Here is a 15,603-nt window from a genome sequence, read left to right as displayed (position 1 = left end):
AATTTCATTAAAGTATTATAATCCCGGTTATTAATTAATGTTGCACGTAAAATTTATTTAGGATCACAGTTAGATTTGACTGCAACTAGCCATAATCATAAAAGAAATTCTAACATTAAAAAATAAAAACTGAAACATTGAATATGATAAAATAAAATAAAACCCAGAAGCAAGTGTGTTGTGCCAACAAATTCTTGATTAAAAAATTGTTTAAATAACATGCAGATTCCTGATCTTTGAATATATACTCATCACATACACCCATGACATGTCGGTAATAATTGATTTGTTTATGTTTATTTATTTATTCTATTAAAACCGAAAAAGGCTAAAAAAGAAAATGTCAGAAAACCGAAGCCTTTTAGCTCTATCATTCATCGCCATCTTCTTATTCTTCTGCTTCTCACACAGATCTTCAGCTCAGCTTTGAGTTTCTCACCCAACACCTGTATTTTTCTCCTCCTCCATTAATTCTGTTCATAAAAATCTGATTTTTTTTATTATCTGGGGTTTAAATATTTTACTTGATCTGCTGGAACTTAGAGGGGGTGATTTTGTAAAATCCTGATTATCTGAGGAGAAAATATTAGTGGGATTTGGTTGGATCGAGGGAAAGGCTCGAACTTTGCAGATTGCAAAACGAGGGTCTTTGGGGGAGAAAATGTGGATCTTGCAAAAGGTGTTGATTTGATCGAGAAAGAAAATAAAAGAGAAACATTTTTTGCAGCTTCAAGTGATTCAACTTTTTCCTCTGCCATTGGAGAAGGTTAGAAGAAGGTTTTAAAAGGTGAAGTTGTAGACTTTTGAGTAGGTTGCAAAAAAGTTGGTGCTTTTTACTCAGCATTTTGGTTTTGAAGACTTGAGTGTAGCTGAGTTGACTCTGAAATAAAAAACAAGAAAAATTATAGATGTTAAGATATTAGTAGGTAGACTATCATATGAAGTTGAATCTTCAGCATGAGTGTTTGTGTTTTACTTTTTACTTACCCATTTGGAGGAATCCAGTGAATCTTCATGTCTGATGTTCTTTAGCTTTTAATGCTAAGATGGTAGTAGTTAGACTGTCATATATAAAGAGCATCTTAATTGGGGTTGTTGCTCTCATTAGTTGTGGTTGTGAGAACATGAACTGGCCAACAAAAAAAAGTACTTATATTCCACCTTATGCTTAAATGAGGAAGTAGTAGTACTTTTAGGTTTGTTTTGTTTTTATTGATTGTTAGTTTTTCTCAGCTACTTATTCCTTCCAAAGGATTCCTGATGCTGGTAAAATCTGGAAATCAAGTACAGTATCTACAGATTTATTCTGTTTCGATTGGTTGGTTGTTTGTAATAATTGAAGACCATGTTGACACATAATTTGTGCTAAGATCAAAATGACTTTTGTTGCTTTACTCTTTTACCTTCACTTAAGCAAAGCTTTTGAAGTGATTCCCATACAATTCTGGCTCCATTGCAGATACATTAGCTTTGGTAGCCAGTCATCAAAGCCAAATATGAAGGTGTCTTGTGACAGTGCATAGGGTTGATAAAGTTCAGGTGGATCTGATTGGACTGGTTGTCATTTTCAAATATTTTGAGTGAAGGCACACCATTGAAAGTGTAAGAGGTCTTCATTACTTCAAGTTTGATTTCAGCCTACCAAAATGGGTATTCAGTGCTCCAGACTCATCCCGTGCTGTGTGGATTCACAAGTTAAGGCCTCTGTTATTGAAACTCCAGATGCTGGTGGGTAAAGTCATACTCTAGTGTCTTGTATAGTTCCAGGTAATTATAAGGAAATATGATATATGTTTATGTTACCTTTTGTTCCAGAAATTGAGGATAGTAGTGAGGTCAGTAACTGGCCTACATTTCGTGAATATACACTTGAGCAACTCAAGAATGCTACATCTGGTTTTGCTGTTGAGAACATTGTATCTGAACATGGAGAGAAGGCTCCAAATGTTGTTTATAAAGGAAAGCTGGAGAATCAAATGAGGATTGCTGTTAAGCGGTTTAATAGGAATGCTTGGCCAGATGCTCGGCAGTTTTTGGTAAATTCACCTGCCCCTATTGGTTACTTCTTTAACCTTGCTCTTAACTCTCAATTCTCGTGTTCATGAGCTTGCATTGCTCAAATGCATTATTGTATTTTGTATTACTCAAACACATGGTATAGTTGTAGACTAGTGCCAATGAACCATCTGTGGTAAATAAACCACAGTAAGTTTTCTGAGTCATTTTCTGCTGTCACCAATTTTTGAAATGGTAATAGGCTATCCTATATATTCTTCCCATGTTGTCTGGTCAATTTGCAGTATTGGTAACATGCAAGTATGCCTAAAGCTTAAAATTGTGTCTGTACATACTTTCTTTCAATGGGCTGCTAATAATCTAAGATTTTTAGGTTTCATTGTTTCTGTGAAGCTAATGGTGTGCATTGGGTTGTGCTGATACACCTTCTGCCTTTTCTTTTCACTTTCAATTATTCAAAACAATTTCTTTCTTAACTGCAGGAGGAAGCAAGATCAGTTGGTCAGCTTCGTAACCAAAGGTTGGCAAATTTGCTTGGTTGTTGCTGTGAAGGAGAGGAGAGGTTGCTTGTGGCAGAATATATGCCCAATGAAACACTTGCAAAGCACCTTTTTCATTGTAAGAGCTCCTTTTATGCATTTTTTTTATTCCTTTAAGTGCTGAACATCTGATCACTATGTCTTAAATTTATGGTTTACGGTTTTGTTGATTTTTGCTTTGCTGTGGGGTCAATACTGTGCTTTGTTGGTTCAACTTACTTGATTAGTACATAAGCTGCCAAATTTCTAATGTTTTCCTTCTGGAATTTTCATGACGTTTTCCATTTTTTTTATATGTTGATTATTATCTGGGCTTGGATAATCTTAAGACATTAGAGAGGATGCTAGTACAGCATATTATGATTATTATCACATGACTAACTTTTATTTAATAATTTATTTTTTCCCTTTTTCTTTAGAAATTGCTTTTATAGATAAATATGCTTTTAATTAGATTGCTAGTATTCTTTTCCCTCTAAGAGAAGTAATAAAGTGTAAACAGATTTTAGTCTATTCTGTTTGAATTTTGATTTAGATTCTAGAGGGCAATTGCTTTTATAAGATTTGGTTGACTATAACTTGTTGGAATATTGTTATATAAAACATTGTTTTGAGGACTTCTATAAAACATTGTTTAGATTCTAGAGTGCACCTGTAAAATATTGTTATATAAAACATTGTTTAGATTCTAGAGTGCACCTGTAAAATAATTATCAATCTCTATAAGGACTTCTATGCAAATATGCTGTATTGGAATATGCTGTATTGGAATAAGTGCACCTTGTTTATATAAAATAATTATCAATCTCTATATAAAACAATGTTGTTATATAATTATCAATCTCTATAAGGAGATTAGAATATTGTTATATAAAACATTGTTCAAACTTTACAATGTCTTTTTCAAAGTCTGAACAAAACATTATAAGATAGATCTTTTACTAAGTTTATGTGCATATATCTAGATTTCACGAAGTTTGCTCCCTGTCTCTTCTAATCTCCTGTTTTCTTTGCTATATTGTTATGATTGTGCTGTTGGAGTGATACTTTATATGCCAGACCCTTGAGTTTTTATGGTGTGAAATAATGTAGTCATGTGTCTAAATCAGGGGAAACACAACCCATGAAATGGGCAATGCGACTAAGAGTTGTTCTACATCTTGCACAAGCTCTAGAATACTGCACAAGCAAAGGGCGTGCTCTCTATCATGACCTCAATGCATATAGAGTTCTTTTTGATGAGGTAAGTTTTTGTGTATCCCCTTTTTATACATGTCCCAATAATTAGATTAATAAAAAATGTGTTAGAATTTTGCAGGATGGTAATCCTAGGCTTTCAAGTTTTGGTCTTATGAAAAATAGCAGGGATGGGAAAAGTTATAGCACAAATTTGGCATTTACCCCTCCAGAGTATCTTAGAACTGGTATGCCATATAACAGATTTTTTGTTAGTTTTGTCCTTCTTTCTTATGTTCAACACTAATATTCAATTGAAAATCTGTATTGCATTTAAATTTTTTACAATCATTTATGTTTTAGTAGAGTGGAGTGATACATGGTTTCTTATTTCTCTTTGTTTTTTTGTAGGGAGAGTGACACCAGAAAGTGTAATATATAGCTTTGGAACCCTTTTGCTTGACCTTCTCAGTGGGAAGCATATCCCCCCAAGTCATGTAAGTCATTCTTATCATAGGTAAAGAATATGAGTGCTAGTTAACTTGGTCAACCTGACAGGTTGATTTGGATGGTTTGAGTTTAGTTTGGGTCCTAAAAGTTCCAAGCAAATCTAATTGGTTTGATTCGTAGACTTGATTTTTGAATCTGTCCATAAATTGACCTTTTCTTCTTTTCCTAACAAAACAACTGTCTCAATGCCTAATTCCAAAAGTTTAAGTTGTTAGGTTGAGGGAAGGAAGGATAGGAACCAAAAGCAAATGAAATAAACAGCATGGGAATTTAACAAGTTTCTTTTTCTGTTTTGATGCTAAAATCCTTGAAATTTGTACAAATTGGGGAACTTCAAATTGTTTATAAAAATAAATGAAGGAGGATTCTGGTGGTTGCAAGATCATCCCCAATTTTCCTTCCCTCGTTTGAAATTTCCCTAATAAGAATGAAGTCTACTCAAAACCTTTCCTTTTCCTCATTTCTTCTCCCATGCCCTCCATGTACAACATATCCTTAATAGCCATTTTTTTGAGGTACTTAATAGCTAATTATGTATTACCATATGTAAACTTGCATGGTGTAATGATTAGAAAATTTGGTGCAGGCCCTTGATGTGATTCGTGGAAGAAATCTTCAGATGCTGACAGATTCTTGTTTGGAAGGACAATTTTCAGATGACGATGGAACTGAGTTAGTACGCTTGGCATCTAGATGTTTACAGTATGAACCTAGAGAACGGCCTAATCCAAAATCATTGGTAGTTGCTTTGGCTCCTCTTCAGAAGGAAACAGAGGTTGGTTTAGAATTATCATGTGATAGTAAGGCATACTTACTATTAGTTGCCATTGAGTATCTTGTTTGAAATCTCTGCTTAGTGCCAGTTTGTTTGTATGGATGTTTATTGATCGGTCCAATTCAATGCAAACTGTCAAAATTGAACCGAACAAACTGAAAATCAAATAAACCAAAAATGGAAAAAAATATTTAATTGGATTGGACTAGATTTTAGATCTAGTTTCAAAAACCGATCCAATCCAAATCAAACTTGTACACTTATATAATTTTATTTATAAGTAACCATGCAACTCATACTTGTATAAGTGGAAATATATTAAATTATGATACTAATTTATTTTCTTTATAATTTGATTAATTTCATTGTCTCAATTGCTTCTTAAAAAGATTTATATTAATTTTAATTTTTTTTTACTTGAGACTATTTTGAGTAATATTTATGATTTAGATGTGATAGTTGGTATTTTAAATTAATATTTAATGATTTTTTTATTTATTTTATATTAACTGCATGTTTAGACACAAAGATATAATTCAATCCAATACCAATTTTTAAGTGGTTTGGATTTGATATCATATCCAAACCAACCTAAATCGAAACACAATTTATTTTTATGATCAGATTAGATGATTTTTATCAAAACTGAAGTGTACACTACCCAATTTGTTTATTCATTTCAAGTGACCTCAAACAGATGTGTGGGCAAAAACTAAATTTTATTCTCACATTTGTTCTCATAACAGGTGCACAACATATCAAACAATTAAACAAATATTTTTATAGGCTCTATTTTAGGATTAAGGCGTGTCTTCTATTAGGCATACTAATGTATTATCTATATTCAGACTATCATATCTTCATGCACACATGCATGTCGTACTTGATGAGAACAGTGTTGTTCATCAATTTTGGAAGTTCAAGTTGTGATTGTTTTTTCTTACCAAAATTTGTTGATTCTCATTTATTTCTAGGTTCCTTCACATGTCTTGATGGGCATCCAGCATAGTACTACTTTTGCTTCATTATCTCCACTTGGTGAAGCATGCTCAAGAAAAGACTTGACTGCCATACAAGAAGTTCTGGAAAGTATTGGCTATAAAGATGACGAAGGAGTGGCAAATGAGGTTCGCTATCTAATTTATATTTTACTGAATTGCCGTATACCTTTTAATCTTTTCTGTAAAATCTTGATTATTTATTAATTTATTATATTTCTTCCAGTACAAACGATGAAATAATAACATATATATATATTCTTTAAAAGAGGCTAACTTGTGTATTCTCTCTACTCTTTTCTGGTATTGCAGTTATCATTTCACATGTGGACTGATCAAATGCAGGACACATTAAATTGCAAGAAAAAGGGAGATGTTGCTTTCCGGCAGAAAGATTTTAGACTGGCAATTGAGTGCTACTCGCAGGTAGATTAGTGATGTTGATAAGTAGGACCAGTCTAAATTTGGCTTGCCATTTTTTATTCAAAACCTGCTGAATGCTGATTAAAACTTAGTACCCCAGTGCTAGAAGGCTCCTTGCCTCGTGGAGGTATGGGGGAGGGTTATTAAATGCAGTTTGCAGAGTTTGCAGATTTGAACCTGTGACCAACCCAGTCACAAAGGGCAACTTTACAATATTGAAAACCTGCTGATTAGTTAAAATGAATTTGCATGTTACAAAATAAATCTCTAGTTGATATTTAAAATAAAACTAAATCTGATAGGTACTACATCCTTCGGTTCTAGATGTGAGATTTTCATAATAATGAATAATGCTTTAGTTTTCTTACTAGAGTTGCACATCAATACTGATACATTATGATTTTAATCTTATTCAAGTCTATGGATGAATCAATTTTGTAGCAACACCCCTGGATCTCTCATATTAAGCTGTTCTGTTTGATGTTTTACTTGGCTTCTAATGCTAGTGTAGTCATTAAGAGTTCATTGTTCTATATACAGTTCATAGATGCTGGAACAATGGTTTCTCCAACAGTCTATGCACGGCGCAGTTTGTGTTATCTCATAAGTGACATGCCTCAGGAATCTCTGAACGATGCAATACAGGCACAAATCGTTTCCCCGGTATGGCACATAGCATCTTATCTTCAATCTGTTGCCCTCACAGGACTTGGGATGGAGAATGAAGCTCAGGCAGCACTAAAAGAGGGCACAACAATGGAATCCAAGCGGAATGCAACTCCCAAGCAAAAATGAAAACATTGTACAGAGACATATTCTTGCTGATTCTGTTCTGGCTGATGACTACCCCCAAAACATTGATTATAAAAATTCATCTTTTGGATACCAATAGATCCACTCTCTCAAAAAATTGCATGTGTTTGAAGATTTCTTCAAGAAACAAGATTGGATGAGTGTTTGTAACACCCCTTCCCCCTTTTTGTTGGGTTGGCTAGGGTGTTCATTGAGTTCGATTTGATTGATTGAGCATGAATCCAAACTTAAGCATTTTTTTTGTTTTAATTTATAAAAGGTTAATATTGAGAAGAGTTAAAAGCTGTTGTTCACGGCTGTGTACTTAATGTTGGAGTGCCGAGCAATATTTCCTTTTTTGTCGGGTGCAAATCATTGGGTTTAGGACACCAAAATAGTGTTCATTTCCTACCGTCCATGCTTATAACCCTAAAATGTTGTGGACTATGATAATAGTATCAATATGAAAATTTTCATGTCTCAATCTTACTATCCACTTTATACCCTTTTCTGTTTCTCTGTGTATCGCTTCCCTTTCTTCCTTAGCTATCTCTTTCTTGTTAAGATACTTCCTAAAATGTGAGAAAAAAATAATCCTTTTTTGCAATTATAAGAATACATACCTCTGCTTCAATTAAAAAGCAGAGTTACGTGATATAACTTGTTCAATTTAGTCCCCATAGTTTAACTAATACAAATGGATACCTTTTCAAAATTGACTCCTTTAAAATGGATGAAATTATTAGTGTTTTAATGTCTATCTGTGGTTTAGAATCCGCTAGAGTTCAAAAGTCTGTTTTGTACTTTGTAGAGAGGTTAATAGATTAGAAGTGTGGTAAATTTAGATAGTCTATGACTATAGAAGATCGAAATCTGTCTAAATTGAGCTCTCATTTTGCTTTTCGATTTTATCCTTAGGAATTAGGATACTTTTTAAACTATTTATAATTATTTTTGGTAGAGCTTGCTTTGGTTTTTACTGTTGATCAGTAATAAAATCTTACTGAGATTTGTAGCATGTAATGAATTTGGAATGGGAAGACGTCTTACATTTTTAATTACCAACGGCACTTGTGTTCTATTTTTATGCTACGGTTGCATAACTTATTTTAGCTTTAGTTATTCCCTGCTAAAGTTTGCATACCCTTTAGTTAGTCGATGAATCAGGAATCATCATTAGACAAAAGTTAATAAATATTAACACAGCTTTTAACAATAGAACCTCGGATTTGACTAATGCAAGTGCTTATTTGATGTGCAAAACACCCTTCTCAATTACATTTGTATCTCAAATCCAGATAAAAGAAAAACAAAGGAAAGAAAAACAATACAGATGCAGATGCATAAGATAAAGGGTTGTGGGGGTAGAGAGCAGCAGCTGAAACATGATTATGATGTAATGGTCTTATTAATGACAATGATAATGCTGACAAATAAATCTACCGGTTCTTCGTTCTCCGCCTCTATTCATTGCACCATTCCATTACACTACAGTTCAAACTGCTAAAAGAAAACCTTGACTCAGCATGATGTTCCTTTAAAGACTACCATAAATTTATGGATTTTCTTAGTTGCTGTCCAATTTCCCCACATGATTTTCTTGAGACTCTTTCTTTGATCCCCAAATATACTCTTTCACAGTACTCTGTGCAGAAAGTTTTTGCTTCTTAATCTGCAATGGTGCCTGAAACAAAGCTAAACTTGTCTTTGCTTGGATACATCAGGCCAATCATTCAGACAGTCTTGCAAGTGAAGCATGAGCTGCAAAGTTTGCAACCTCCAAGGTTATAGTTTATACAATGTAGGTATTAACATCCTGATCACTAATGGCGAAGAGAAGGTAGAACCTTTCTAATTGTGAAGGGCACCTATTCATTGGCAATTGTATGGCTACAGGTTTTAATCCACCAAGGAAACTACTACTTGGGGCATATATCACGGCTCACAATTCTGCCATACAGGAATGCAAGCCCACGAAACCTGCTTTGTGCCATTTCTCAAGATCTAATTTTCAAATTTACAAGAGACGAACTAATGTAAATGCAGTCATATTGTAAATGAGAAAAATCTTTTTGTTTCATAAACATTGTACATGAAAAACAGAAGAGTTAATGCCAAGTCAAGAAACCCTCACGAACAGAACAATATAAAGGGAAATAAACATAAATTAGGATATTGTTCTCTAACCATTGCCATATATCCACATAATACCTATCAGCTTGATCTGAGACAGAAGAAATGAATATTCCAATTAAATACCTCTAGCTTCCATCATCTAAGTAAACACAATTTGCATACTTCTAAGAGCATCCTATCCGCACTTTAAGTCAGTATTTTTTCTAAAAGATTTTTAAGGGCTGTTTGGTATGAGAAAATATTTTTTCTTTTCATTCTCTGGTTTTACTTTAAATTATAAAAATGTCACACTATTTTCAATCTATTTCCTATTTTCAAAACTTTGTATAGGAAATGGTGAAAAAAACTTTTTTTCTCAAACAAGATGAAAATATTTGAAAATTGAAAACAAAATGAAAACAATGTGGCATTTTTATAATTAAAAGTGAAAAATCGAAAACACTTTCTCAAACTAAATGGTCCTTTAGCTTTTCCAAAGCTTTCAATTTTGTATCTTTGGTGTTGTTACAGTAAAGTTAATGCAATTCCAGATCAAGTACTATGCCATATTCTTATAATCTTACTTCCTAATGCAATTTCTAGAGGACAGCATAATGCCAGGCATCAGGTCTGTGTTTTCCTTTTACTGTTCTCGTCAAATTAAGGTAGCATGGAATTGAACAGAATAGAACAAGGATGTTCTCTACTCCTTGGTTCCACCCTTTTTAGGGAAACCAAAATATGCCTACTTTCAACTCCTCAAGCAGTTCTATTCTATTTTTGAAATGCACGATAGAAGCCGACTCATACACTATGTTCCATCTTGTTTTAACAAATCTACCAAATGCTACCAATGGATCCAAAATTGCCCAAGAGCTATAACTAAAGTGGCTACCAAGTCTCTCAGGAATGTTTGTTCCCACTTCCCAAGGTCAATCCAACCCAAGCTGCTATGCCTGCAATTTAGCCAATCATATCAACAACAACAAAATTCTCATCCCACAGAGTTTGGTCAACTACATGAATCACCTGATGCCATTCGGCTTGGTAAGACCAAATCTTTAGAGATGAATTATTTACCATGAGATCCCTACTCTCTTTCTGTTGACTCCATTCTCTTTCTATTCGAGCTATATAATTAAAACATGGTCCCTACATACAAGTATGTAGTTGCCAAGATGAAATTATTGATGATGTAAATAGTTTTGAAGATAGGAACCATCCTCAATAACCAAGTTACATGGTGATTGGTTGACATATTCACAAACCCTTTTATAATGTTACCTACACCATTCACTACTAGAATCTAAGTTTAGTTCTACTCCATTTAACAATCACCAAAGGGGTTCCAACACCACAGAATTCCCCTCGAAAATCAAACTTGCAAATAGAATGAAACCCAATAGGCAGAGCCAACTTCAAACCAATGAAAGACGATACTTCAAAATTGCAACAAATAATAATAACAAACAAAATCAACTTAAAAAAGGTGTTAGTAACGAGAAACAGAAAACCCACTTGGGAATTTAAAAATATAATAGTGAATCTGTGTTGGGTAGCGAAGAAATCATAGAAAAAATGTTTCTTTGAGGTAAAAAAAAAATGGAACTTACAGGGTCGAGAGCATTGGGTTGAGAGCCATAGTCAGCGGTTAAGAGAAAATAGGAAGCAGCAGCAGTGGTGACAAAGGTTAGCCTTCTCAAAACACTTGACTGGGATTACGTTATGCACTTTTCTCAAAACTCAAGCGTTGTCGACTTGAGGGTTGATACACTGTTCTTGGATTCATTAAACTGGTGTGACTTTTTTATTTTGAGAAAAAAGAAAAAAAATATTACGAAAATATAATAATTAATTTTTTTATAATAAAGATAAAACAACAAATTATTGTTTATTTTTCACGATGTTACCGTAATTTTGTGACAAACTGTAGAGGAGGACAAATCCATTTCATCCTTCTTATATGTAATACTAATTTATAATAAAAAAAGATATTTCATTTTGATTTACACATTTGTTTTAGTCATTTTATCCTTCAACTGTTGTAGAAGTAACTATATATTTTTATTCAATCTCCTCTTTCTTTTATCTAATGCCTTATTCCAAAAACAAAAAATGTGAATAAACAAACAGAGTTTTTTTTCACTGTTTTGTGAGATTTGCCTTGGACTATACAACTCAAGTGAAAGACAGAAGACCTCCTTGATTAGATGGAGCCTTCAATAAGATACCAGATAAGTTAGAGTTGTATTAATTTTGATTTTAAGTAGGTGAGTTAGGAGTGTCTAACAAGTGTAAAAACGTGCTTTACTATCAACCTTGGGGAAACAAAAAAACCTACCAACCATGGCATTAAAAGGTAGATTGAAACTTTAAAAGCCACTCATCTCTACCAACCAACCAATTTTCTCTTAAGCAACAAGTCCGAATTAAATATAAATAAAAATTACCTAAAAAATTTATAAATTTTAAACATCTAATTTGTACAAATTTAATATACATAATATTTTAGTTAACATTAAAATATTTACCTGTCAAATTAATGAAATTTAATAAATCTACATAAATTGTTAACAAAAAATCATTTTACCAAAATATAAAGTGTTAAGTCTTTTCATATTGTTTAAGAGAAATATTAGTAATACAATTTGTAACATCCTTTTTTCAAAATACAATTTTTTTATCATTGACACAAATTCATTAAAATCATTACCATTTTTTTTTGTGAAATTTACTTGCTTCTTGTATGTAGTAATTGTGTATTTTAGACCGACATATCTAACACTATTGGTAGATGAAGATTGAGTTCTGCAAGGATGTTAATAGGATTTAATTTTCTAATGATGCATGTGAAGAAAAAAATAAAATTTATAATCTTAAAAGTTAATTTGATGATTTTGGATGAAAATATCTTACTTTCATGATAAAAAGATTCTGTATTTTAGAATTTGTGAGTAGGGATAAAACGTGTTAAAACAAGCTTCACTACTGAAGCATGTCATAACAGTAAGAAGCAGTGTTTTAGTTCGAAAAACAGAGCCACCCATTTCCCCACTAGGAAACAGCCCGTAACATGTGTATGCTTTCTTCTTCTTCTTCTTCAGAGGAATCTCAATGTACCAAAAACCCAGAACTCAACTCAAACCCACATCTCTCTCTTCTCTCTTCACCCCAAAATGCCTTCTCAATCAGAAACTCCTTCTCCTCCCATCCTGGAAGCCCAACAAAACCTACAAGCCCCTCACCATCTTGGCCTCCTTCCCTCCCGGGCCCACCTCCGGCCCGGCCCAAACCCTAATCTCGCTCCTCCGCTCCATCCCGGACTGGGCCGACGCCGTGCAGGAGCGCGGCATGCAGAAGAAGCGCGCCCTCTACACCCACCAGAACTGGCGCGACCACCGCAGCTCCCTCCGCCACCTCCGCCACGTCTTCTCCAGCCTCTCCTCCCGCGTCATCCTCTCCCTCGTCCCTCCCGTTCTCTTCTTCACCGCCTTCGCCGCCACCATCGCCGCCTACAACGAGGCCCTCCTCCTCCACCTCCTCCCGGACTTCCTCCCCCTCCTCCGCGCCTCCTCCCTCCCCTACCAGCTCACCGCCCCGGCCCTCGCCCTCCTCCTCGTCTTCCGCACCGAGGCCTCCTACTCCCGCTTCGTCGAGGGGAAAAAGGCCTGGACCATCGTCATCGCCGGAACCCACGATTTCGCCAGACAAGTTGCCGCCGTCGTCGTCGACGACGACGGCGGCAACTTCGCCATCAAGCACGCGCTCTTACACTACATCATTGCCTTCCCCATTGCGCTTAAGGTTTCTAACCAAGCTTTTAAATTGCAGTATCTATGGTTTAGTTAAACTTACAAACAAATCCATAAGCATTTGTAGAGGAAAATAAGAAGGGAAAAATGAAAGGCTTCTTCATAAGTTAAAATTAGCTTATGCATAAGTTTGTAGAAGTTCTTTCATAGTAGCTTATGCAAAAAAAAAAAAAAAAGAACAACAATTTTTAGATTATGGAGAAACTTATTTTGTTTTTTCTTAGGGTCTATTTGGATAAAGTTCTCCATAAGCACTTTTATGAGAAGGAAAAAATGAAATAAGTTTTTCTATTTAGCCTATGCATTTACTCATTAGCTTATGGAGAAGTTTATTTGATTCTATAAGTGTTTATAGTTAAGTTTATCTGAACAGACCCTTAGTAAAGGACAAAACCTGCGAGCAGTTCCATAAGTGTTTTTGGTGTTGTTTCTTAATCAGAGTTGGGGTTTCATTTTGGTAACACGCATAATAAATGTTTGCATGAAGATTATTAAGATGCAACTCTATTTCTTGATTGGAAAACAAACCAAAAATGCCTAAGAATATGTATCTAAGTTTTTTCCTTTAGTAAATTGTAGACAAATGCAGCTAATGTGGCTGATTGCAGTCACAGTGACTGTTTTCTAAAACCTAAATCTAACTTGTTGGGTTTCTATCAATTTGGGCCTTCTTTTTTTATGTAATGTGAATGGTGTTTGTGATTGGATTTTTAGGTTGGTAGTTAGTTGCAGTTGATAGTGAAACTTGTTTTTTGATTGCAGTGCCACGTGCTGTATGGTTCGGATGTTAGGAGTGATCTTCAGCATTTGCTAGAAGTGGATGATCTGGCGGTGGTCATGAATTCGAAGCACCGGCCTCGCTGCATTATTGAGTTTATATCGCAGAGCATCCGTTTACTGAAATTGGAGGAGTCTAGAAGAAATGCCCTGGTATGTACATACTAATTGGAATTGTTTGCAAGGTTTGTGTTGAAATCTTTGATTGTTAGCATTTTAGTACATGTTGAACTAGGCAGCACGGTTGCATGTGAAATTGTCAAGAATGTAAATTTGTGCGACTCCTCAGTAATTTGGTGAAGTTGTATTATAGATGTGGATTTGTTAACATATCAGCTCACTCTGGTAATTCCTTGTTTGTATAACACTTCCCTCATTGTTGTACAGGAATCAAAGATGACTTGTTTCCATGAAGGTATTGGCATATGTGACCAACTTATGGGTATTCCCATTCCATTGGCATATACTCGGTTGACCTCTAGGTTTCTTGTCTTGTGGCATTTGACACTCCCTATCATACTTTGGGATGATTGCCATTGGATTGTGGTTCCTGCTACCTTTATTAGCGCCGCCTCTTTGTTTTGCATTGAAGAAGTATGATCCTCTCCTTTACCTTAACTCCTGGACTATTTAATGTATCAAAATAAGTTGTTCTGTAATTTATTGATGGATGGATTCTTTGAAGGAAAAGTATAAACATTCACCCCATTTTGGGGTGGAAGGAAGAGAGAAATAGGAAGAGAAAAAGAAAAGTAGAGAGAGTTGATAGATGTGATAGATGATGTGATGAGAAAAGAAGAGTGAGATAATAGGAAGAAAAAAGAAGTGGAAATGAGATGGAAGAGAAAGTAATGTATGTTTATTAGTACTCTTCTTTGAAATGCAACTCCAGAGATTTTCTGGTTAGAAGAAAGCTAATCCAAAAATGTGAAAATGATTATTGTAGGTTGGAGTTCTCATAGAGGAGCCGTTTGCAACACTTGCACTTGATGATCTCTGCCAAAAGGCACAGAAAGATATCCGAGAAGCAATTGCTACCGGAAATTTAATTCATGCACGCCTTGTTGCAAAGCAAAATAGCCACTCTGAAGAGCATTCACCGAATGGCTGGCCTAACTCCTAGATGAAAGGGAACTTTACTATGAATGTCTTCAATTTTTGCCCTTGAGGGGGCTCTGTACTTGGTACTTGTTTAGCCTAGTTAATTGTAGTTAGGAATTATATCATGTAGTCACTAATGATAATTGTGCTACACTTGCACCAGCTTGACAAAGTCTATACCTCAAATTTTCTGGTGCTTTTGGAATGTATGTTAGTCACGAACTGGGTCTGTATATATCATAACTTCATAATTCATAATTATGTACGTATAAGGTCATCAATTCAAACCTTTAATTTTATAGGCCATCCTTTTACTTTCAGAAGAACCAGAGGTTCTAATTGGCATTTGCTTTCTCTACGGCATGTACATAAGAAATTGTTGAATGAATCAGGAGAGGATCTTTTCTCCTAAAGTCCGGTTCTATTTGATTTGTAGACTTTGAAGTGCTGTGTTCTTTTGTTGCTCGTTTTCTTCCTATTATTGTTTGGTTAGTAAATCAGCTGTGCGACACATCTCTAAAAGAGATACAGATTCATGTGTTGGAACTTGGAAACATAAGGAGAAAATG

At 34.7% G+C, this 15,603-nt stretch overlaps 2 protein-coding genes and 1 long non-coding RNA gene across 6 annotated transcripts; 2 read left to right on the top strand and 1 right to left on the bottom strand.

The window, feature by feature from the left end:
* Window positions 1-278: 278 nt before the first annotated feature.
* Window positions 279-7,532, top strand: LOC100799260 (serine/threonine-protein kinase BSK3). Of its 3 annotated transcripts, XM_006583241.4 has the most exons (12): window positions 303-448; window positions 728-787; window positions 1,460-1,728; window positions 1,816-2,036; window positions 2,499-2,634; window positions 3,665-3,798; window positions 3,874-3,979; window positions 4,143-4,228; window positions 4,828-5,016; window positions 5,991-6,143; window positions 6,327-6,440; window positions 6,978-7,532. In XM_006583241.4, the coding sequence occupies exons 3-12, from the start codon at window positions 1,647-1,649 to the stop codon at window positions 7,230-7,232; spliced, it is 1,476 nt and encodes a 491-aa protein (XP_006583304.1). In that variant the 5' UTR covers window positions 303-448; window positions 728-787; window positions 1,460-1,646; the 3' UTR covers window positions 7,233-7,532. The 3 variants fall into 3 exon arrangements, with proteins under 3 accessions (XP_006583303.1, XP_014633304.1, XP_006583304.1); XM_006583240.4 differs by lacking the exon at window positions 728-787 and having other exon boundaries at window positions 279-448; XM_014777818.3 differs by having other exon boundaries at window positions 296-766.
* A 904-nt stretch (window positions 7,533-8,436) lies between these two features.
* On the bottom strand, window positions 8,437-11,323 carry LOC106799427 (uncharacterized). Of its 2 annotated transcripts, XR_005892296.1 has the most exons (3): window positions 10,958-11,258; window positions 9,077-9,233; window positions 8,437-8,990 (listed from the first exon to the last, which is right to left on the bottom strand). It is a non-coding gene; the product is annotated as an uncharacterized lncRNA (long non-coding RNA). The 2 variants fall into 2 exon arrangements; XR_001389128.3 differs by having other exon boundaries at window positions 9,077-11,323.
* A 998-nt stretch (window positions 11,324-12,321) lies between these two features.
* On the top strand, window positions 12,322-15,256 carry LOC100786921 (UPF0187 protein At3g61320, chloroplastic). The gene is made up of 4 exons (XM_003529899.5): window positions 12,322-13,148; window positions 13,919-14,086; window positions 14,321-14,527; window positions 14,880-15,256. The coding sequence occupies exons 1-4, from the start codon at window positions 12,459-12,461 to the stop codon at window positions 15,054-15,056; spliced, it is 1,242 nt and encodes a 413-aa protein (XP_003529947.1). The 5' UTR covers window positions 12,322-12,458; the 3' UTR covers window positions 15,057-15,256.
* The last annotated feature ends 347 nt before the right edge of the window (window positions 15,257-15,603 follow it).

Source organism: Glycine max, chromosome 7 (assembly GCF_000004515.6).
Source record: "Glycine max cultivar Williams 82 chromosome 7, Glycine_max_v4.0, whole genome shotgun sequence".
In the NCBI taxonomy this organism is placed as follows: Eukaryota; Viridiplantae; Streptophyta; class Magnoliopsida; order Fabales; family Fabaceae; genus Glycine; species Glycine max.
Note: the sequence above shows the minus strand (reverse complement) of the source record. Positions and strands in the feature narration are given on the sequence as shown.

What these genes read in the sequence shown, in the direction of transcription:
- LOC100799260 (XM_006583240.4), top strand. Translation starts at nt 1,647, where the DNA reads ATGGGTATTCAGTGCTCCAGACTCATCCCGTGCTGTGTGGATTCACAA. An exon ending in TGCAAAGCACCTTTTTCATT is followed by an intron (nt 2,635 to 3,664) that starts GTAAGAGCTCCT and finishes TGTCTAAATCAG; the next exon opens with GGGAAACACAACCCATGAAA. An exon ending in TCCAGAGTATCTTAGAACTG is followed by an intron (nt 3,980 to 4,142) that starts GTATGCCATATA and finishes GTTTTTTTGTAG; the next exon opens with GGAGAGTGACACCAGAAAGT.
- LOC100786921 (XM_003529899.5), top strand. Translation starts at nt 12,459, where the DNA reads ATGTACCAAAAACCCAGAACTCAACTCAAACCCACATCTCTCTCTTCT. An exon ending in CCTTCCCCATTGCGCTTAAG is followed by an intron (nt 13,149 to 13,918) that starts GTTTCTAACCAA and finishes TTTTGATTGCAG; the next exon opens with TGCCACGTGCTGTATGGTTC. An exon ending in AGTCTAGAAGAAATGCCCTG is followed by an intron (nt 14,087 to 14,320) that starts GTATGTACATAC and finishes ATTGTTGTACAG; the next exon opens with GAATCAAAGATGACTTGTTT.